Here is a 23,443-nt window from a genome sequence, read left to right as displayed (position 1 = left end):
GTTGTGGGAAGAACCCGGGGAAGTCTGAAAAGGAAAGCATGGGCTCCTTAAATGTCAGATGGGTCTCTCTCTTTCTTTCTCTCCCTCCCTTTCTTTCTTTCTCTCCCTCCCTTCCTTTCTTTCTCTCTCTCTCTTTCTTTCTTTCTTTCTTTCTCTTTCTTTCTTTCTTTTTCTTTCTTTCTTTCTTTCTTTCTTTCTTTCTTTCCTTTCTTTCCTTTCTTTCCTTTCTTTCCTTTTTCTTTCTTCCTCTCTCTCTCTTTCTCTCTTCCCACCCCTTCCTTCCTTCTTTCATTTTATTTATTTGACAGAAAAAGAGAGAGCATAAGCAGGGGGAGAGGCAGGCAGAGGGAGAGGGCCAAGCAGACTCCCCGCTGAGCAGGGAGCCCGATGCGGGACTCAATCCTAGGACCCTGGGATTATGACCTGAGCCAAAGGCAGACACTTAACCAACTGAGGTACCCAGGCGCCCCTAATGGGACACTTTTCTGTGCCTCTACATACCTCTAGGTTTGGCCCACTTTGTAAGGTTCATTTACATGGAGATGATAAACTGGGTTAGTGAGACCCCTTAACTCCACTGTGAGATTAAAAAGAAATCATTTTTAATGGAACATTCAGAACATGATCTTTTTGGACGTTAAAAAATTTTTTTAAGTAATACTCTGCAATTTTTATTTAACATTAAGTGTACCTTAGATAAAGGCCAAAATAAAAATGGCTTTATTAGGACTCAAAAAAGAAAAAAAGGCCTGGAATCGAAAATAATAGCAACAATATTAAAGACGGGGAAAGGCAGTAATAATGTAGGAGATAATCCTGATTTTCTGACTGTTGACACATACGAGTACGCAGCATTGTGTTTGTAATAGTTTGAATTCTGATAATGGCAGGGCGAGTGTCTTTCTGACTCAGTCCTATCTAAAGTAGGCTTATAAATGGCAGGGGGCTGTAACATCAGTATCCCAGGAATATATTATACACTATTGTCAGCTATTTATAGCCCATAGTATTGTCGGGCTGCAAAGGGACCTTCGACAATTTTCAAATGGAAAAACTGGAAAACCACAGCACTGACGTGGCTTGTCCAGAGTCACCGTGATGGTTAGTCGCTGAGCTGGGATGGGATACCAGGTATCTTGTTAGCCACTTCCTGAGACTAGCTGTTTCTTGAATCAAAAATACTTTGGTATGTACTGCTCTTTCTTTGTAAATGGTAGAGGCATGTCTGTGTGTACATATGTACGTATGTGTGTATGTGTATGTTTACACATGTACCCCTGTCCATTTCCCTCCCTCTCTCCTTTCTTTCTTTCATTTACTTGCCTATCTACTTATCGGACCAGACTTAAAGCTCTGGTGGGAGACAAGACTTGTCTCTCTTGTATCCCAATGAAATTCAAAGCCGTACACTCAGTTGGGGGTTATCATTCCCACGGATTTATCACCGGAGAGAATTTTAGGTGCACATGTACTGCACTAGCCTCTGATGACGGGACAGCTTTGGTTAGACTTCATCTGCCAATCTTCCCGGTTCAGCCTTAGATGACGAGATGAAGAGTCCGCCCCCCCCCCCCCCCCCGAATTCTATTCCAATGGAAGACTGTTTAGGATTTGTTAGTTCTGTGCCTTAATAGAGGGAGGCATGGAAGGGAACAGAAAAACAGCAGATGGGGTTTACTTTTGTGCCAAGGTAATGCAAGGCGCTTTTGGAAAAATAAACTTCACATATAAAGTGATAGACCGAGTTACCATTTCACTGTAGGAAAGGGATGTAGTAGGTGCTACGGATAATGTCAGGAAGGAGTTGGTCCAGGGCGTTCCTAAGACTTAAATAAAGGTTTAAAAATCCTGGCTATCTTTAGGACAACATTGGAAAGTGAAAATACTCCTTATCCTGTTTTTGTACTTGACCGTGACACATCTCTGTAGTGGCAGAATTGTTAGAGCAGGGCTTCTAAAATGGAGATGTGTGGAAAGGAAGGGCTTAAGGGATGCAGAGTAGAGTCTGTGAACTGGGAAAGACAGAAGCTGAGGATGCGTATGATTGAAGGTGGTGAAAAGGAGCTCTAGAGGGCAGAGAGGATGAAAATATTTTCAAGTCCTCTGCAGCCATTCCTGGAGGGTGGAGTGACAAGTGAAAGGACTCATTATACACAGTCATAAACCAGGAAAACTCACGATAGTAAAAGTTAACAGAGAGTAAAGAGCTTGATGAAAAGTGTACATAAACTCAAGGAATACACAGGCGTATAGGTGTGTGTATGTGCAGATGTATTCTGTTCAACATTGATAGGATGGTCACAAATGCATCACAAACAGCCAGACAAGTGAAATACAAAACACCAGTAAAACACCCTGGAAATAACTGGCACCTAGCAAAGACCTTCACTTGCCCTTTTACCACCACCCCCCCCCCCGCCCCGCCCTGCCACGTGTGACTTCTAGGGGAAAAATGGAAATTATAAGAAGACAAAGCAATAAGCAGCTTCCCCAAGAGTTGTGCGCTGGAGTTAATGCCCTTTCATCCTGGCGCCCTACTACATCTTACGTATTGTTGTTCTTAAATGTTCTTTCTAAAGTTTCTCTCTGAGTACCGGGTGGTTGCTTTTGGGCCAGGTCCTCCTCGTGCGTGAGAGTCCTTCTGCTTTGGCTACTTGAGGACAGCATTTCAGCAGTAAGTCCTCTCCCTATCACACAGCACATTTTCTCTCCAGTTATTTCCATTCACATGCTGCGATTTCTCTTGAAGACAGACAGGCAGGCAGACAGACAGACAGACAGGCAGAGACCCGCACACCAGTGACCACCGCCCTTTTTGGATTCCTCTGTCCTTCTAGCTGCCAGTCGGTTGCTCTGTTCCTCATCACAGTAAAGCCGGAGCAAGTTCTTGCCGTTCACCATCTTTCCTTTCATTGACCTCGTCCTCACACTGACGCCATCCCAGCGTTCTCCACCCCTGCTCCACTGGTCAGGTTCATGGATAAACCTCCCTGTTGCTGGGTTCAGTGCTCTGTTATCTCCCAGTCCTTGTTATTTGGACTCTCAGAAACGTTTGGCACTTCCTCACAGTCTCCTCCCTGAAATACAGTTTTTGATTGGCTTTAAGGGCAGCATATTCTCTTGGTTTCCTCTTAATTGGATTCACTGACTGTTCCTTTTGTTTCCTTCATGTGCTCGACTCCTTATTTCCTTGACCTCTTCACGAGGGAGTGCCCCAGGCCTCTTCTCTTCCCTTTGTTTACTTACTTCCTTGGAGAGCTCATCCATTTATGTTTTAAATACCACCTTCATATGGAGGAGTAGCAAATTTGTACCTCAGGCCCACCTTTCCCCTCAACACTGGCTTCTGCGTCCAGCTGTCAGCTCAGTATTACCACTTCTATGTCCAACAGACATATCAAACCCAACTCTTTGTCTCCTCCTAAGCCGCCTCTGCTGTGCCTTCCCCATTCTTCCAGAATGAAAATCATCTTGACCTGTCACCACTCATGCCCATCGACCTGGGAATCCTATTGGCCCTCCCTACCACCGTATCCAGACTCAGACCACTCCTCCTCACTCCCACCAAGTGCAGCCCACATGTCTCTCACCTGAATTAGCCTAATTGCTGCCCACCCCCAGCTTCCACAAAGCTGCCAACAATCCAACACAGGGCAGCCACAGTGGTCCTCTTGAAATAGGCCCCTCGATGAGCCTCTGTAGTCACCACCCTCTAATCATGACATTCAGTGTCGAGGCGAAAGCCAGTGGCCTGAAAATGTCCCTTTGGGCTGCACTCTCTGGCTCCTTGTCCCTTCTTTGACCCCTTCTGTGCCAGCCACACTGGCCCGCCTGTTCTACGTCTCTGGGCATTTGTACTTTCTGTCCTCCGCTTCGAGTGTCTTTTCCCCAGAATCCACATGGCCTGTCCTGCTAGTCTGCTTAAATGCCGCCATTCGGTGAGGCTTTCCTCTCCTCCCCTTTCTAAAATGACAGTACCCCTTGTTAGCCCATCACCCCCCATGGCCCATCCCCCCTTCATTTTTTTTTTTTTTTTTTTTTTTGCTAAAATTCTTGTCACCTTATAGTAATTTACTTACTTTTCTCATTTGTTGTTCGTCCCTCCCCCACTATAATAAAAGCTCCATGAAAGCAGGAATTTTTTTGGGGGGGGTCTATTTATTGTTATATTCACAAGGCCTGGAACAGTGTCCAACACAAAATAGTTATTCAGTAAACATATATTGCATTAATTGGTGAAAGTGTATCTTACCTAGGATGCCTGATGAGGTAGCTACAACAGCCTGATGCAAATGTTAAATATTGTTGGACTCCTATATTTTACCTTAAACATGTAAATTTTATATTTTACTTAATGATGTATTTCTTTGTTGAAGCAATTATAAAATTACTTAGCATTGGATGAAATTGAAGCTTCAGGAAGATGCCACTTGGCTATTCTGTGGTTTTGACTGCCCCTTCCCTCTGCATCCCCACACCCTCCCCACCTTGGTCTTGGTCACCATGTCCCACCCTCACAGCCTTGGGGAAGTGTGTGTGTGTGTGTGTGTGTGTATATATATATATATATATTTTTTTTTTTTAAGATTTATTTATTTGAGAGCATGCATGCACGTGAGCAGGGAGAGGGGCAGAGGGAGAGCATCTTCTAGCCGACTCCCCGCTGAGTGTGGTGCCTGTCGTGGGGCTCAATCTCATGACCCACGAGATCATGACCTGAGCCAAAACCAAGAGTTGGGTGCTTAACTGATTAAACCACCCAGGTGCCCCAGGGAGGTATATTCTAAATTGCAATGGATATTTAGGTAAGTGACCATGAAGTTTACAACACCAAGAAAACAGATTTTTCCTTTGTGTGATGTTTTTTGTAAAGCAGTGAAATGGAAAGACTACATTGTAACCTTAAAGCTCCTCAGTTAACTTAAAAGTTCAGTTTTTCATTGCTTTCCCCTTGCCCCATTCCCAGCTGTACAAGCCTTTGCTGCCTGGGAAAAGGATACCACCAGAGAAGGACTTTTTTAGTGCTTTCTTTATGAAAGGGACATAGATCACAAATGTTCTTCTAGAAGACAAGCCTGAAAGTTAAATTGTACTTTGTTTAAAAAAAAAAAAAAAAAGGGATAATTTCAGGTTGAAAAGTACAGAAACATTTAGAATTATTTTGATGTAATGCATATGTTAAAACAATATTAAAAAATTTCCAGGTTGGATTCCTGCCTTGACCCCTTAATGATCTTGGTGAAATTATTTAATCCCTGGAGGTGACAGGGATGATCCTGCAAGCTTTTGGAGTTCTTGTGCCCCAGGTAGCCTTGGCACACAGCAGTTCAGGGCACCTTAGATCTTCTCCCTCCCTCTGTGTGTCCATCTACTTTAGGTATCAAAAAAATTGCAAATTCCTGTAAATTATGCAATTTATTTTATTATTATTTTTTAAAGATTTTATTTATTTGAGAGAGAGCACGAGTGAGAGAACACAAGCAGGGGGAGTGGCAGAGGGAAGGGGGAGAAGCAGACTCCCCACTGAGCATGGAGGCTGATGTGGGGCTTGATCCCAGGACCCTAGGATCACAACCTGAGCTGAAGGCAGATGCTTAACTGAGTAAGCCACCCAGGGGCCCCTAAATTATGCAATTTAAACTATACCTAATGCTATTCATTTTTTTCCTGAAAGTTTCTGTAAATTTGCCAGCTAAAATCTTACTAGGTTTGTTGTGAATAATCATATAATTTAAGGAAAAATTCAGCAGGGACTGGTTTAATTTTACTTGCGGACCCCAGAACAGCTTCTATTATAGCTTTAAGCCTTAGACTTAGAGAAACGAGCTCTCCTATCAGGCTGCACGCTGAGCTGGAGTAGAAGAGTTACACATTTATAAGGGCGAGGAAAGCGCCTACTCAAATGAGGGAAAAAAATGTGTGGTTTAAGCCTGTTCGTTTTTTAACTTAAATGGAACAGTGTATAATGAAGCAAGATTTTGCCAAGAATCACTAGGTACAATTACCATGGTGTATTTCGGTCACAGAACGTGATTGAGGTTCGGGAGTGCAATGCCTGCTTCTGATGTTACTGAAGCACGCGCCTTACCTGCTGGTCTCCGAGTCTCTGAGAAGCCATGTGGGTAACGGCCCGGGGTCCCATGCAAGGGCTTCTGTTTCCACACAAAGCTTGGGAAGTACTTACCCAAGCCTGAACTCCCTTTTGGTGGAAGGGTTCCTGTTCATAAAAGTTTAAAACGAGAGGTTATTGAAAAGTCATGCTAGCAAATTTGTATCTTGTGAATCTTTGGCCACCACCACATGTACTACATGAGGTCTGTAGAGGCAAGGATCTTGGCCAAATTTTGGGTGAGATTTGAAGTAGACTTGGGAGAAAAGGGTGGGACTGAACATTTGATATATTTAAAAAAAAAAAAAACAACCTGAAAGAACATGGATGAAAATGTATGAAAGACATTCTGATAATTTCTAAAAGAAAAAATAAGAAAAAGCTATTATTTTCACTAGGATTATTTTATTTTAAACTATATTCTGTAGTTTTGCTTGAAAAGGTGATTTAAAAAAAAAACAAACAAACTCAAACCCTGAAATATTTTCAGTTTCTGTGATGGCCCAAATGTAGCTGGGCCTCTCACCTCCCTGACATTCCAGTGACATACCAGTAATATTTGTGGGATTGTTGGTCTCACCACCTCGCTCATAAACTCCATGCTGTTAAAATTGTCATAAACTCCCTTATTGGTTCTATAATTGGTTCGTATTGGTAATTAGCCCCTCCCTATGCCATCTGAGAAGCCCTTTTGGGGATGGGATCAGATCATACACCTTTTGTTTCCTTCAGAGTCCCAGGACAGAGGGGGACATATGTAGGAGGCTCTCCACATTCATGTTAAATGGTTAGTGGAACTCTTCGTGTCACTTCAGCTGAGTTTCTGCCAGCACTAAGAACATTTTCCTCCTTTGCCAGGGCTGCCCCTGCACTGATTTTTGGGGTGTGGACTACTGTGGGCTCCTTCTCCAGACCGTATCCTCAGGTGTCCCTAGGAGGTGGCTCACACCGTGGTACTTCTGGGACAGCAGGGGGATGGGGGGCGGTGATGGGCTAACGAGTGTCAACATCTCCCCAGCTTCTCCTCCTCTCCCACCTCCCCCTTCTCTAAACTTTGTCCCTGATACCAGTGGTCAGGCCCTGCTGCCCTTGATCAGTTTTTCCTGAACAAGCTGGGGTCTTTCTCCATTCAGTCACTTAGGGACTCAGCACGCCGTCACAGAGTGCCCGTGTCTTAGAAACTGCTTTTCTGTTCCTTGGAAGGCCCTTCTTTTCTGTTTTCATCTAACAGGATGCCACTCATCCTTCAAGACTCAGGTCTTCAGTTAACATTTTTGGGGCGTAATTTTTTTTTTTTTTTTAAGATTTTATTTATTTGAGAGAGAGTGAGAGAGCACAAGCAGGGATGGGGGTGGTGCAGAGGGAGAGGGAGAAGCAGACTCCCCGCTGAGCAAGGATCCTGACACGGAGGCTCGATCCCAGGACCCTGAGATCATGACCTGAGCCAGACAGGTGCTTAACCGACTGAGCCACACACACGCCCCTGGTGGTAATTTTTAACTTTCCTCTGAAGAATTTGAACATCCGGTGAAAGTTTCTCTTAAGTTGTAGAATGAAGGAGAGTGAGGACCATGTGCCCAGCTTATGGGGCCCAGGACTGCATGCTGACCATGGTTGCCCCGCATCTCCTCCTGTCTGTAGCTCAAGTGTTTGCCTGCAGCAGTGATGTAGCAAATATTTTGAGACTCTCTAGACTTTGTTTGTCCTTGGGTCTTCCTAAAACAGATGTGCCATTCAACTGCTAGTTGTGGTTTTATAAGTCATTGTTTTTCACACTTTTTTTTTTGGTCATGAAGATACTGTTCTTCACAACTCGGTATACAGACAAACATACAAGCACACACGCGAATTTAATTTCATAAAACAGTTTTTACCTTTACTGGGATGCACTTCTCTATTTTCTCTCCTATTTTATTCTATACTCTGCTCTCTTTCTATTCTGTTCTTTTAAAAATACTGATCACTGATTCATTACATGAATTTCATGACCCATAGTTGAACAAACATTTCTAAAGCAATGCTGCAGATGTTAGAATTTGTTATAAAACAGGTGTGAGTGAGGAGACCCTCCTTGTGATAAATTGGCTTCCTTAGGAGATGAACGGTGCAAAAGCCGGGCTATTGTTTCTGTGGAATTTATTACCCCCTCCCTGCCTAACACCAGCCAGGCTTGTCCTCGGCATTCCGAGGTGCAGATTGGTTTGTCCATTCGTCTGTGAATGTGCCTTTGGAAGGCGTCCTGCTGAAGTGAAAGAACTGATAGGGCTCCACAATGGATGTTTAGCTTTTGAGGCCTTAGCAGCAGCTTGCTTTCTGCCCACTTTACTTGTAAGGATCACTTTTCCTAAGCACTGTTCCCGTGGAGACCAGATGCTCCTTTCGCCTGCTTCCTTTACAAATTGGGTTCAAGTCTTCTTGTGATTAGCAGTGAGCCTCTTTGAGTCATGGCATTCAGTTCTCAAATTCTGACTGTAGTTCATTGACTCAGAATGAGAGAAGCAGGTTTGGGCACTACTTAAAGCGTTTGTTACTAAGTTTGGATCCTGGCAGAGATGAATGCATTTGTTTCCGATTTTTTGGCATATTCTTGTATTGTAGCCGTTTTAATAAGACAGGCAGTAAAACTTGAAGGCAGGGTTTCTCAGCCTCAACACTATTGACACATTGGGCCAGGGAACACGTGGGGGCCATCCTGTGGCCCGTGGACTGAATTCCACCCACCAGATGCCCTGACTCCAGTTGTGACAATTGGAAATGTCTCCAGATGCTACCAAATGTCCCCACGGGGCCAAAATTGACGTGGTGCTGAGAATGACTGTTTTAAAGTCATACCAGTTGTTCAATGAGCAGTTAGGTTATTTTCGTCCATTTTCTGTCATGAGTGTCTAATAACATAAGTACATGGCTTGTGTCATTGTTTTTGTTGACATTTGGCAGACCTCTGACACATGATGCTGTTATAATTCGGAGAATTGATAAAAATCAGAAGAGTGCTAACAGAACTTGGAAGATTTATTGTATATAAACATAATAATTAACATAATTAATAGTTAATAAGATGTCTGGAACAACACACTGTCCTAAGATTTGATATCATAGTATACAGAATTATAACTAAAAATTAGTGATAGTACTGTAGATTTGTGCTGTGTTTCCTAGTTTCTTAGGTGGTTTCATGTATATTTCCAAACTAGTCCTCACTCTGTGAGGTAGTAGGGTAGATATTTTTATCCTCAAGTTGTAAGTGGGGGAAATGAGATTCAGAGAGTGTAAGTAATTTGCCCAAAGACTTGTGCCATTTAAGAGATGGAAACAGGTCTTAAACTCAAGTTCTCTGACACAAACCAGAGTAGGATTCTGAGATTTTTCTTTTTAATGATTGAAGTTACCCCTCTCCAACCTCGCACCCCCCAGATAAAGGAAACCAAGTAGATACTGTTACAGTTAATGATGGCTAGTCCTATTCTCATCTTTTTTCTTAGTTCTTATCACCATCTGGAATGTTGGCCTTGGACAAGGATGAGGCTCCTATTTCAGTATGAAAATCTCGCTGGAATTCTATGAGAAGCCTTGTTGGTGTCTAATGGTGGTAGAACCTGAGTTTCCCTCACCGCCTTGCCCAGCCATAAATCTGCTTTTGTGCGGTGTCCCCACGCCTCCGTTGTGCTTGCTGTCCCCGTTCAGCCCCGGTCCTCCTCACAGAACCATCTGGCCCCTGGGGGGTTGCTTCTTATTCCCTTTGAGTCGCTCCTTCTGAGCAGCTGGCCTGGGGCCAGAGACAAAGCAGTCTTTCCTCTGCTGTAAACTCTACACTACACGGAAATGGAGACTTTGGGAATCTAACACATCAGTTCAAGCCTGAGCTCGAGGCAAATGAAGAAAAGGTAAATCTTGCATTTCCCCTTGAAAGATGTTTTGCTGTGGATTTCAGTAGGTCCCAGTGGTTGTTGGGATTGTGGTGACATATTTGTGGATTCCTTCACATTGTTGGACATTTCTGGGGGTGGTCATTGATCACAGTTTTTTTTTTTTTTTTTTTTACTATTTATTTATTTGACAGAGAGAGAGATAGCGAGAGCGGAAACACAAGCCAGGGGAGTGGGAGAGGGAGAAGCAGGCTTCCCGTGGAGCAAGGAGCCCGATGCGGGGCCTGATCCCAGGACCCTGGGATCACGACCTGAGCTGAAGGCAGACGCTTAACGACTGAGCCACCCAGGTGCCCCCATTGATCACAGTTTTAACAAGAACTAACATCATTCTTATTTGTGATTTTAGCTTAAAAAGCTACATAGCACATTTATATAATTGGGAATTGGAAGGGAATGCAAAAAACAAAAGAGAAGGACTTTTTTCTTCTTTTAGGTTCATGAGATTGTGGTCCATTTTTAAAAATTGTGATATTTTATTATCCAATAAATAAAAGAATTATTATAAAAAAGTGTTTATGCAACATGCAGTATTTGTTCAGTACATACAATCTTTGCAGTGTATCCTTTATCCAGAATGACTTCACTAAATTCTCTGTCAGCTGTGGGTCTGGATGCATATTTGCATACCTTAGTAATATCAGTTGTAGGTTAGCATATCTAATATGTGTTACTCCATGGTAGCATTCCTATTACGGATTATTACAGGTTAGTGTACCCAATATGTATTTTTTTCTACTTAAAGACACTGGGGGCTTTGAACTATGTCTTCTCTTTTTAAAAAAAGTTCACAGGGAATCTCTTGTTTCAGTATTTTCAGCCCCCTCTCTTATCAACAAAAAAGTTTTTTTTTTGAAAACCATTTCTTTTTTTTTTAAAGATTTTATTTATTTATTTGACAGAGAAAGACAGCGAGAGAAGGAATACAAGCAGGGGGAGTAGAAGAGGGAGAAGCAGGCTTCCCGCAGAGCAGGGAGCCCGATGTGGGGCTCGATCCCAGGACCCTGGGACCATGACCTGAGCCGAAGGCAGACGCTTAACGACTGAGCCACCCAGGCGCCCCTCAACAAAAAAGTTTTTAACTACCATAAAATTCCCTTAGTAAAGGAGTCAGGGGTGCTGAACACTTGGCCTATTTATTCTCTTTTTTTCCAGACAAAAATCATAGCTGAAGCATGACTGATAATATCTGTTCAGTTTTGCCATACTCCTCAGGGATAATTGTTTCCCTCAGAGATTACCCTTCCTGTCAGTAGATTCCTCATAAATATTGAGTAAACTCTTCTCGTTCTAGTTTAAGGCTGGTTTTCTCCTGCCGGGATTGGCTGGAGATGTTGAATGACTGGTAGGCATTCCCATAGGCAACAGTGCACATTGCTCTCCGCCTCTGTCATCCCCCGTCTGCTTTTCCCTAAGGAGTGTTGTGTTCATGATCGAAACATGTCCTCGTGGGCATATATGTCGGTCTTTTGGCCAGACCCAGTTGGGAATGATTCCTGCTCTCAGTCTGTGGTCGAGTCAACCTTCTACCGTGCGAAGTTGGTTCATTTAGTTCAACCAGGTGTGTACTGAATGAGCCCCAAATTTGCAGGCCTTGGGTGGACAGTGTCTGGAAAGGGACAGGGTCCAGGGCTATGTTTTTGAAATATATCATGACATGAAACTTAAGCTGCTTGATTTCAAAAGTAGTAAGAAGAGTTGAGGTTATAATCTGCTGCTGGGGACTGAGCTTCACCCTGGAGCCATTCTGTGGCTTTGAATCCTGGTCTTTGTGTGTCCTTGAGCAGTTGACAAAGGGGGCCTCTCAGTGGTCCTGCCAGTGCCAGTGATGTTGGAGAGCTTGGCGTGAGCACCATGTGTGCTGGTCTTTGGGCATGTGGCCTTCAGATCACAAGGGCCTGACAGAGGAGGCAGCTGTGGGTGAGTGACCGTGGAGCCTTTCACCTTTGGGGTCATCACCGGGCCTTGGTCTTGAGCAAAGTAAACAAGCACAGAGGCTCCTTGCTATCTGTTCGTGGGAGAGGTCTCCCTGGCAGCCGCCAGGAGTGACTCTGGCCACTTCGAGTTCAAGATGTAGCGGAGAAAATACAACTAAGATTTTGAGCTTTTATTTTTAATTTTTTTTTATAGATTTCATTTATTAGAGAGTGAGAGAGAGCGCACACAGGCAGGCAGGGGGACGGGCAGAGGGAGAAGCAGGCTCCCCACTGAGCAGGCAGCCCGATGCATGGCTCAATCCCAGGACCCCAGGATCATGACCTGAGCCGAAGGCAGACCCTTAACCAACTGAACCACCCAGGCGCCCCAGATTTTGAACTTTTAAAAGGTGGGGTTCTTGGGGCACCTGAGTGGCTCAGTTGGTTACATGTCTGACTCTTGATTTTGGCTCAGGTCATGATCTCAGGGTCGTTAGATGGAGCCCCGTGTCGGGCTCTGCCCTGAGCGTGGAGCCTGCTTAGGATTTTCTCTCTCTTTCTCCCTCTGCCCCTCCCCCTTTCTAAGAAAAAAAGGTGGGATTCTTGTGATCCAGTTCCGGGGTCAGAGTGGTCACGGGGGCCATGTTTCAGCGACATCTCACCCAGCGGCTATTCCCTCTTTTAGATATGTGTGTGAGCGCCCACCGAACGAGAAGTGGTCGGTAGCGTAGCAGGTGCCGTTTCAGGCCCCGTGAGTGAGATGCTCGTAGACCCTCCTGCTACTGCCAAAGTGAAAGATCATTTTGACATCCCCCCTCTCCACCCCCCAATTTAAAATATACATGTGAGAGTAGACCGTAGTCTCAGGCAGACTTGTGTCTTTGGCCTTATTGGAGAAACTTAGGGCCGGTGCTTCATTAAATAACCCTCCAGAGAAGCCGTACACATGGCCAGCAAGCACATAAAAGGATGGTCAGCAGCACTAGTCACTAGAGAAAGTGCACACTGGAGCTGCAGGAGGGGTCCCGTCCTACGTGTCGGCGGCCGCCGTCAAACACCCGGACAACGACGTGTGCTGGTGAGAGTGTGGAGAAGCAGGAATCCTGCACACCGCTGGTGGTGGTGGTACGGTGGTGCAGCCACTACGGAACACAGCGTGGTGGTTCGTAAAAAAATTAAACACAGAATTACCGTAGGAGCCAGCAGTTCCGGTCCTGGGTGTATACCCCAAAGGACTGAAAGCAGGGTCTCAGAAGTTTGTGTACCCGTGTTCATAGCAGCATCATTCACAGGGGCCAGCAGGTGGAAAGCAATCTGGGTGTGCACTGGTGGGTAAGTAGATGAACGAAATCGGGTGTATACATGCAATGGACTATGCCTCAGCTTTGAAAAGGAAGGAAATTCTGACATAAGCTACAACATGGGTGAGCTTTGAAGTCATTCTACTGAGGGAAGTAGGCCCGTCACAAAAAGACCAATGCTGTGTGATTCTAGTTACATGAGCTACCTCGAGTATCAAATTCATGGAGACGGAAGATAGAATGGTGGGTGCCGGGGCTCCGGGGAGGGGGGTGGGAAGATTTAGTTTTGTGAGGTAAGAGTTCTGGAGATCGGCTGCATAACCATACGAATGTACTTAACTACAAACTGTGCACTATAAAACAGTGAAGATGGTCAGTTTTACGCGATGTGTATTTTAACACAAATAATTTTTTCTTTTGAATGGGGGAAAAAAAGTCACAATTGAACGCCCACTGCTCCGCTCTCTCTGTCTGCAGGGAACATTGAGGCTTTGTGTTCTGGAGTGAACACCGCCAGATGGCAGCACCCCCAGCCTGTCATCCCCCCACCCTCCAAGGTGGGTCTCCTGCTCCTGCCTCTTGTGCAGAAAAGCCCAAACATATGCTGGAGAGGAACTTTTAATCTCCTTTAGGGGGCCAACCTCTATAAGGGAAGTTACTTTGTCCAAGGACTGTTTCACTGCGATTCTACATTTTGTTTTTACTGCTGAGTCAGATAGAGAACAATGCGCGGTTGTCCTGTCAGGATGATGCTCCTGCCGTCCCATCAGCGTGCAGAGTCTGCAAGTTGTTTTCCTAATGGTGGTGACAGATGAGCTGTGACTCATGCCAGCGCCGTCACCTGCCCTCCCCTGAAACAAAGACACGCATTTGCCTACAGAGCGTGTGTTGAGTTAATGGCCTTTACGAGATTGGATGGGCAGTTCTAGCTTCCTTTATACCTTCCAACACCTCTGATGAATCAAGCAGTTCACAGACATTTCATTTATTATCCTGACACTGATTCTGGACACTGGTGGTTTCTTCATATCATTTACACGAAACCTTTGTTTTTACCTTTTGGGAGCTTGGTGTAAAATGCTTGACAGTTTTCTGGTATTTCTGTTTTTCAGGATCATTTCATGGACTCACTTGCCATACTTGTTAACCATGCTGCCTTGTTCTAGGACCCTGTAAAGCCTACTGACTGTTAATCTTCCTCGGCGCACAGACTAGAACTTCAGGTAACGCCAGCTCACATGAGTTGTGGTTCACTTCAAGGGGCACGACTGTGATTAAGGTAATAAGTTTGTTCGATCTGGTTATTTTTGTTTTAAAATGTGTTTGCTGACTCCCACCAAAGAAAAGTCAATCCATTTGACTTTTGTTTCGTGGCTGTACATTCTTAGGTGTAAAAGAAGTAAAATTAAAAACCTACTAAACATATTTTGAAGTGGAACTGGAAACATGACCTCTAACTTGCCTCAAATAGTGACCTACTGGTTAGAGTGAAAAACGGAGGGGGAAGGTTTGGCTCAAATTTCGACTTGCGTGTTTGGCTTAACTAACAGACCCATTGAACACATTGGGATTTTACAGAGAATGAATAGAATCTAAAGTTTTTTCAGACATCCACATTCTGATAAGTCAGCTTCCAACTTTATTCCTCATCGTGTTCCAAAATGAGGACCCTCAAAGGCTTTAGAGAAGCACTAGAGATTAGTTTTATTAAAATGTTTTTCTGCCCCAAATGAGAGCTTTTATTCTCTACCCTCCCCTGTTTTTATCTCAGCCTAGTTTTGGGGGACTCCTTTTGTGGTGTTCCTACTCTGTGTGATATATCAAAGCTCCAACAGAGTGTGGTACCTGAACTTGTGTTACTAAAAATGGGCAGTAGTCTCTTCTATTGGGGTGTGGTATTTGCTCTTCTAGTAGTTTGTGTATAATGGAAATCACTCTCTCTGATCACTGAAGAATCAGTGTATCGGAGTGCCAGAGCAAGGATGCTTTTCCCTCATGTTTCTGTTCAGGGGTCATTCAGAACCTCTCAGCACCAAGCCTAAAGGAGGTCTCTGCCTTAAGCTGACCTTTATGCCTATTCAATGTCTGAATTAATATCCTGCAACAAATTATGTGCTTAACGCAACTAGCACACAGGCATGCAGTATTGTTTATTTGGTTGATGACCTGCATGGCCCGAAGAGAACCAATTCAGTAGGTAACTTTTGTCCCTACTTCTCTGAGTTGTATGAGGCAGAGGAAAAAAAAAAAGTTGCTTGGTTCTTTTGTAATGTGTGGAACTTTTTTTCTTTTTTTTTTGTTTTTTAGACAATTCTGTCATAATGGAATTAACTTAGGTCATGTTTCTTACTGATGCTACTGTTCTTAATTTAGGTTAAAATGGGGAACTCTGAAAGTCAGTACACCCTTCAAGGATCTAAAAATCATAGCAATACTATTACTGGTGCTAAGCAAAAGCCTTGCTCCCTGAAGATACGCAGCATTCATGCGAAAGATGACAAGTCACTGCACGGATGGGGGCACGGAAGCAGCGGAGCGGGTTACAAGTCCAGGTCCCTGGCCCGAAGCTGCCTTTCTCACTTTAAGAGCAATCAGCCTTATGCATCCCGACTGGGCGGACCCACATGCAAAGTCCCCAAAAGCAGTGCCTACGCCAAGCACAGGACGGACGCCTCAGGAAATGATTTCCAGAGCCGCAGCACGGCCTTCTCCGCGGGGAACGGCTTCCACTACGTCGGCCACGAGCGGCCGGACGCCCACGTGGCCTCGAGGGACTGCAATGGACACCTCCTCAACTGCTACGGGAGGGACGAGAGCGTGGCAGCCAGGCCGTGCGACGAGGACCGCAAGAGCCCCAGGGTGCTCATCAAGACGCTGGGGAGGCTGGACGGCTGTCTGCGGGTCGAGTTCCACAGCGGCGGCCAGCAGGGCGGAGGGCCCCCGGGGGACGCGGGCGGCCCGGTGCGGCTGCTGCGCTACTCGCCCACCTTGGGCCCCGGGCCCGACTCGCCCCCGGACTCGCGCCCGCGCTCCAGCAAGGGCAGCTCCCTGAGCTCCGAGTCGTCCTGGTATGACTCCCCCTGGGGCCCCACGGGCGAGGCCAGCGAGGCCAGCGAGGCCGAGGGCTCCCTCCTGGTGCCCGGCACGCCCGCCCCGCGCCTCTGCGCCGACTTCCCGCCGCCCGGGGCCCCAAAGCCGTTCAACCAAAGCTCGTCCCTGTCCTCGCTCCGGGAGCTCTACCCCGACCCCAGCCCGGCGCCCTCGGGCCTGCGGCTGTCGGACGAGTTCGTGGGCGCGCACGCCAGCCTCAGCCACCGCGTGTCCTTCGCCTCGGACATGGACGTGCCGTCCCGGGTGGAGCGCAGGGACCCCGGCCCGTACTCGTCCTTCACCCTCCCCTGCCGCAAGTCCAAGGCCTTGACCGAGGACGCCTCCAAGAAGGACACGCTCAAAGCCCGCATGCGCCGCATCAGCGACTGGACGGGGAGCCTCTCCAGAAAGAAAAGGAAGCTCCAGGTGAGTAAACCTTAGGGTGGAAGGGAAGGTTCCCTCGAGCTGCCTGGTCTGTTAGAATGGGAGTGTGGCAGAAGCTGCCCTGAGGCTAACAGAGCTCAGGAAAGCGAAGGGTTTAGTCTCAGACCAGGCGCCTCTTGTTTGCCGCAGTGGGGGGTGGTGGTGGTTTTTCTCTTTTGCTTCAGATGTACACTTTTACTCTTAACCCACAGCTTCACGCTCTCTGATTCTGTGTGAGCTCACCTCCTGTGCTCTGGTGTGAACGCCACAGGCCTCGTCCAAAGGCGTGGCCAGACTGTCCTTAGTAGAGCGTTCCAGAGAATTCCTCAATGAATTGGTCATCTGAGAATTTTGCTAGATGTCATTCTTGAAGCCTAAACAAAAAGGGGAGATAGATCGTTATTTTGGGATGAGTCGCCTTCCTGAACTTGACATCACTTTGGGGAAATTAACATTTTTTTGGTACATCAAAAAAAAAAAATTATCTTATCTCACCACCTTACAATGGGGATAGCAAACAGTTTTGAAAACATCTTGTACCCAAGAACATGTAATAGCAGAAATATAATGCCTGACAAAAATAAGAATTGTGATGATGATAATACTTATACATAATAATGATGTATAAAGTTGTAATGGGGAAACAAAGTGGCTTAGTCACCGGGAGGGAGAGTAATAGGTTGCCTTTTTAGGTAACTAGTGGCAATTGCTAGGTTTTTAGTTGTTTTGCTTGTGACTTTTTTGTTTGTTTCTGCTTTTAGTTATTTGTAGAAGGAAGAAAGCTTTTTTTTTTTTTCCTTAGCTTGCACAATATAAGTCACATTATTGAAGAGAATTTGAGTGGGCAGTTTGTCTCTAGTAAAACTGCATTTTATCCATCCTAGATAGATACGTAATTACAAAATTATATAGCGCTTTAGGGGTGAACAAGAAGATGACTTCCCTGAGTAGATTGTGTTAGATCTATAAAACTTACCGTTAGTTATTTCCTTCTCATGCATGAGGTACACCACCAGCACCCCTCGCGTGTTGTGCTTCGTTGCCCCTGGCTGCCCCTTTACCCAGAGGTAAAGAACAGATGATCACCATCCTGCCACGGAACTCTTCATATCCCCGAATGTAGTAATTTGCTGACTCCTTACTCCTCACTTCTTTATACTCAACCATTTACTTTACATTAGTTTAGCCCCTAATTGATCCTGGCATTGAGCTGGTTATTCCACATCTCTTGTTTGCATGGAGGATGTTTCTCACCTGTCCACGTTTGTGGCCTGGCTCACACACTGCTGTACCGAGTCTCATTCAGGTTCTTCAGTTTGGCTAAAGGCAGACCAGTAGTCACTGTGTATTGACGGCGTTCTGTCCCGTTCGGGCCCTCACTGCCCCCATGGGAGGTGACCTTCAAGTCTGGATCATCCAGACACTTCGCTCTGAATGGTTTGTAAGCCTGTGGAGTTAAGAACAGACTGGTTATATAATCAAAGAATCCGAACTTGAAAGCTGGAAAGGACTTCCCCTCATTTTAAAAATTAAGAAAGTAAGGCTTAAGGAATTTGAGGGTCCTCCCTGAAGACACATGGCTAGTTGGTGGAGAAGCCAGGGCCAAAGTCATTTCTGCTAAACCTCATACGTGAGCTTTTTCCAATTAGACACGTGGCCAAGATACTGTTGATAGCTACTGGTAATTACTTTGGGCCTATTGGATGTTAAAGTAAACTGCTTTGGATTTTTTTTTTTTAATATTTTATTTATTTGACAGAGAGAGACACAGTGAGAGCAGGAACACAAGCAGGGGGAGTGGGAGAGGGAGAAGCAGGCTTCCCGCTGAGCAGGGAGCCCGATGTGGGGCTCCATCCCAGGACCCTGGGATCATGACCTGAGCTGAAGGCAGACGCTTAACGACTGAGCCACCCAGGCGCCCCTGCTTTGGATTTTTAAACAATGTCCTATGCAGGCAGCTTTTTAGTTTTGCTTATCTTCCCACAATTGATAATCTATAAAGGTGAGCAAGATGAATTTTTCTGGCAAGTATGCCAGTTTTTTTGGTCATTTTTTGTTTGTTTGTTTTGTTTTCCTTTCGTGATTTACAGCAAAGATCAGATTTAGATCCTTAAAAATGTAGTCAGTGCATGGAGCAAAATTTCCAACAGTGTATTTTCTTTTTAATTTTTTAAAGATTTTATTTATTTATTTGTTAGAGAGAGAGAGAGAGCACAAGCAGGGGGGAGTGGCAGGTGGAGGGAGAGGGAGAAGTAGGCTCTCTGTTGAGCAGGGAGCCTGATTCAGGACTTGATCCCGGGACCCTGGGATCGTGACCTGAGCTGAAGGCAGACGTTTAACCGATTGAGCCACCCAGGCGTCCCGACAGTGTATTTTTTTTAAGAAGATTTTATTTGTCTTAGAGAGTACAAACAGGGGAGCAGCAGGCAGAGGGAGAAGCAGACTCCCCGCTGAGCAGGGAGCCCGACGTGGGGCTCGATCCCAGGACCCTGGGATCATGACCTGAGCCGAAGGCAGACACTTAACCAACTGAGCCACCCAGGCATCCCTCTGACAGTGTATTATAATATTGGCACCAAATGAATGCATATTCTCTCACATGCACACAAACTTCTGTCTGCCGGCAGGGCCAAGGTCCAGAAACCCTTACCATGATGGATAGATTTACTTGTTATGACTTTTAAAAAGTGATATAAAAAGAGCAACCCTTTCTTAGGGCTTTCAACCAGTTGGGTGAGTTAGACCCTAAAAGCAGATACATTAGTGAAAAAACATGCACAACTGAAAAAGAATATCAAACTAATCAGAGAGAGAGAATGTGCTAGAGAGGAGTATGTGTTTGATGCCAATAAACCCTTCCTATTAATGGAGCTGTACTGTGAGTCCTTGATCCTCTCCTGGGTGAACTTTCAGTTATATCAGTCAGGGTGGGCTGGGTTATGCTGAGGTAGCAGAAAGCTCTCAGATCTCCGAGGTTTAGCACGAGCAAAGTTTCTTTCTTTCCCATGCTGTCACTCTGGTCTGCATTGTTCCTCTCTGGGACCCCAGGGCCACAGAGCAGTTCCAGCTGGAACACCACAAGCCATGACAGCAGGAGAAAGAAAATCGTGTGTAAAGCTTCCATGTTTCACTTCTGTTCACATTTATTGGCCAAAGCAAGTCACATGGTCATACCTAACTCGGAGGGAGGGGGAGGGAGAGGGAGAAGGAATGACCCTGCCCTGGGCCCAGGTGGAGGGCCAGGCATATTTGGTGGGCAGCAGTGACAGAGAACGTTCAGGATGCAGAGACCCTGGCCTTTGGGCCCTCTTAATTTTAGACCTCACGGCTCTTTGAGGGCTGCGTGGTCCCAGAGAGCTGGTGGTCTCTACTGTGGGATGAAGGAAAAAGGCATGTGAAGAATGTCAAGGTGTGAATTTGATACATTTACCTAGAAAGTGAGGAATGATGATGATCAGGAGTTTTCTTTTAGCTCCCGAGAGTGACTCAACTCTCTTGAGACCCTCTCTCCTCTTTGCTGTAGTGCCCTGGTCATGAAGTCAGATTATCCATTGCTTAGGATTATCCAGTTGCATGCAGAGAAATGGAAATCAGACTGCTTTGTGTACACGTATAACACGGCTCCTTGGTTTCACGCCCATAGCACGGTGATCAGGAAATCTAGCTGAGCTGATTTAGGGATGGACGTCCTTTCCCTCATTCCTGTTAGCCTGAAAATCAGTCACTGGCTATTATGATTCTCCATAGAAAGCTTTAGAAATGTGTTAGAAACTGGGAAAGGTCATGTCTAAGACTCCGTTATAAATGCTAAAATGCAATATTTTCCCATTTCTTATGGAGGAAAATTTGTCATACTTTGCTGTGGTGGAACATTTAAAAGTCAGTGCTACAACTACAACTGGAAGACTCTCTTATGAGAAACACTGTCAAGAATGTTTATAGGTCACATTTAAGTTTGGCACCTAAGCGTCTTTTCTCTGGCAGTTTGGCTTGTTTTGAAACACCCCATTATAGCTTGTGCCGGGTATCCGAGGCATCCCAGTGTTTGGGGGCTGTGAGTCAGAGTCATACTCATAGCTGAAATGATGTTAATGCTAGCTAAATGAGAAGTATTCCTTCACCTCTTAGGAGTTTTTGAAGAGCAACAAAGTGACAATTAAAAAAAAATCTTACACTATTTTGAAAGTTTCTTCTCTAAGTGACTCACCACAGCTGGCTTATTTGCTCTGTTCTTGCATAAGCATCTGTGTATAAATAAATACGACTACGGGACATAGTGTAAATGCAAGTGGAAAATAATATTTTTGTTAGTAATAGCTGTGCTTGGGGCTATAGCCCCTGTTGTTTATAGCCCCTGGGTATTTGGAAGCACTCTCCAGTTGATTTTCCTACAAAAGATAGCAAATACTTGCTACTGGATTTCTGGATGGAATGTCTGGAAGGAAAACCCCTCCACACAGTGGAATATTCAAAATAAGGCCTTTGGTCGGTGGTCCTTGACTCAGTTTCCCCTCATTTTTATTTTAATGGGTAAGGCAATATAATGGAAAGCCTACTAGCAGCTGAGTGGATGTGTGTGCTTAGCACCGCTCTGCAGACTTACCTTAGTCTAAGCTCTAAATTTGGAACGTTAGTGTCTTTTGAGTCTTAAATTAGGCTCACCTTCTGCTGGAAAATGTAGTTACTGATGTTTACCAGTGAATGGCCTGTCTGAAAGTTATTCTCAAATAACTAGACTTCTCTAAATGAGGACACAGTCCACGTTTCCAGCTTTCTGCATGGCCACTGACTGTCAGTGCATTGTAGTTTCATAGGGTGCAGCCATTATTATAAAATATTAATTTTATTTAGAGCTGCCTATGTCTGATTTTATGTTGTAGTACACGTTGAAGTTAAGAATCATGTCTTTGGTATCCCCAATACCTAGAATAAAATAGATGTTCAAATGAAAGGATGTGAGTGAATGAATATATTCATTTTACGGAAGAAATTCCCAAATTAAGTAAAAAAAAAAACAGTATTTATGAAAAACAACAGTTAACTAGCAAATACTTTTTGTAGATGAAGAATCCCAGGTGCATGGTTTTTACTCTGAAGAAGGAAAATAAGATGCTAGAGATCCTCAAGTCTTGATATGGGTGGAGGTAGGGAGAAGCTGGGGACTGACTATTTTGGGCAGAGGAAGAGAAGTTTGATAATAACACCTAACAACACCCTAGTTCCTATTCCCTACCCGCCTTGACCCTGTAACTAGAGATTTTCTACCTTAGCTTTAAAAGGATCCAGGAGGAAGACAGACTGCAAGAGCACGAATTCCTTCCAGGAAGACCCTGATTCACAGTTAGCAAAGCAATGTCAGCCTAGAAATCTTCACTGATGTGTTATAAATATGCTAGTTGATTTCTTGATTCTCAGCATAGGTTAGATTTAGGATAGTCAGGAGTATTTTGTTCATATCTTTAAGCATTGACTCCACTGGCTATAGATTGGGCGGGGCAACACTCTTTCTCCAGTTCTTTCTGGTTTGGTGACTTGATGATTGAAGATGCATTTTTGTTAAAAGAATCTTGCTTTTTGGCAGCAGCATTAGCAACCAACAGTACGATACATTTGCAGGGTTGGGGAAGGGATGCTTTGGATGTACGTAACCTCTGATGGGTGGTCATCTGCATTGCTCACAGGAACCGAGGTCCAAGGAAGGCAGTGACTACTTTGACAGCCGCTCAGATGGACTGAATGTGGACACGCAGGGGCCCTTCCAGGTGTCTCCTTCACCTTGGTCTGGGGGCTCAGCTCAGATCCTGTCCCAGAGAAGCGAATCTGCTCATGCAATTGGCAGTGATCCCCTCCAACAGAACATTTATGAGAATTTCATGCGGGAGCTAGAAATGAGCAGGACCAACACAGAGAATGTAGAAACGTCCACAGAAACCGCGGACTCCAGCAGCGGGTCCCTCAGCTCTTTGGAGCAACTTGATCTGCTCTTCGAGAAGGAGCAAGGGGTGGTCCGAAAAGCTGGATGGCTGTTCTTCAAACCCCTTGTCACTTTGCAGAAGGAAAGGAAGCTTGAATTGGTGGCCCGGAGGAAGTGGAAACAGTACTGGGTAACACTGAAAGGTAAGTGCATTGTTGACTCAAGGGGGCCACTGGAATCATTTCTTCCAGCTGGCCCCTCTCCTAGGAGGCGCCAGTCAGTCCAGGGTTAATTTGTGTCAATGTGTGAAGGGATTTGAGGGGCGCCTGGGTGGCTCAGTTGGTTAAGCGACTGCCTTCGGCTCAGGTCATGATTCCGGGGTCCTGGAATCGAGCCCCACATCGGGCTCCCTGCTGAGCGGGGAGTCTGCTTCTCCCTCTCCCTCTGCCTGCCGCTCCCCCTGCTTGTGCTCTCTTTCTGTCAAATAAATAAGTAAATAAATCTTTAAAAAAGTGAAGGGATTTGGTACAAAATCTCCCAGCATGCTTTGCTACAGATACTTTCTCAAACCTGGATAATATGGCTTATATAATATTCATATATAGTATTCGTTCTAATACATAGTGATTGAATTTAATAGTTACAGCTTATCATTTTATAGGTATTTCTGTACCATTCTTTAATACTTTTTCTGCATCTGGAGGTAAAAATATTCCAAATAAGTAACCAAATGTAGATCCTGAGTATCCTATTCTTTTTTTTTT

The 23,443-nt window shown here is 45.0% G+C and overlaps 1 protein-coding gene across 9 annotated transcripts in view; it reads left to right on the top strand.

The window, feature by feature from the left end:
• Positions 1-23,443, top strand: part of TIAM2 (TIAM Rac1 associated GEF 2) — a 226,013-nt gene that overhangs the window by 102,067 nt on the left and 100,503 nt on the right. For 5 of the 9 annotated variants that reach the window (XM_032407593.1, XM_032407595.1, XM_032407592.1 and 2 more), the window contains exons 3-5: positions 14,365-14,531; positions 15,626-16,768; positions 22,447-22,882. In XM_032407593.1, coding sequence (XP_032263484.1) covers positions 15,632-16,768; positions 22,447-22,882 — 1,573 coding nt within the window. In that variant the 5' untranslated portion in view covers positions 14,365-14,531; positions 15,626-15,631. The other 4 variants (XM_032407591.1, XM_032407596.1, XM_032407598.1 and 1 more) reach the window with 3 other exon arrangements.

The sequence above is a fragment of the Phoca vitulina genome, unplaced genomic scaffold (assembly GCF_004348235.1).
Source record: "Phoca vitulina isolate PV1807 unplaced genomic scaffold, GSC_HSeal_1.0 scaffold9, whole genome shotgun sequence".
Taxonomy (NCBI): domain Eukaryota; kingdom Metazoa; phylum Chordata; class Mammalia; order Carnivora; family Phocidae; genus Phoca; species Phoca vitulina.
Note: the sequence above shows the minus strand (reverse complement) of the source record. Positions and strands in the feature narration are given on the sequence as shown.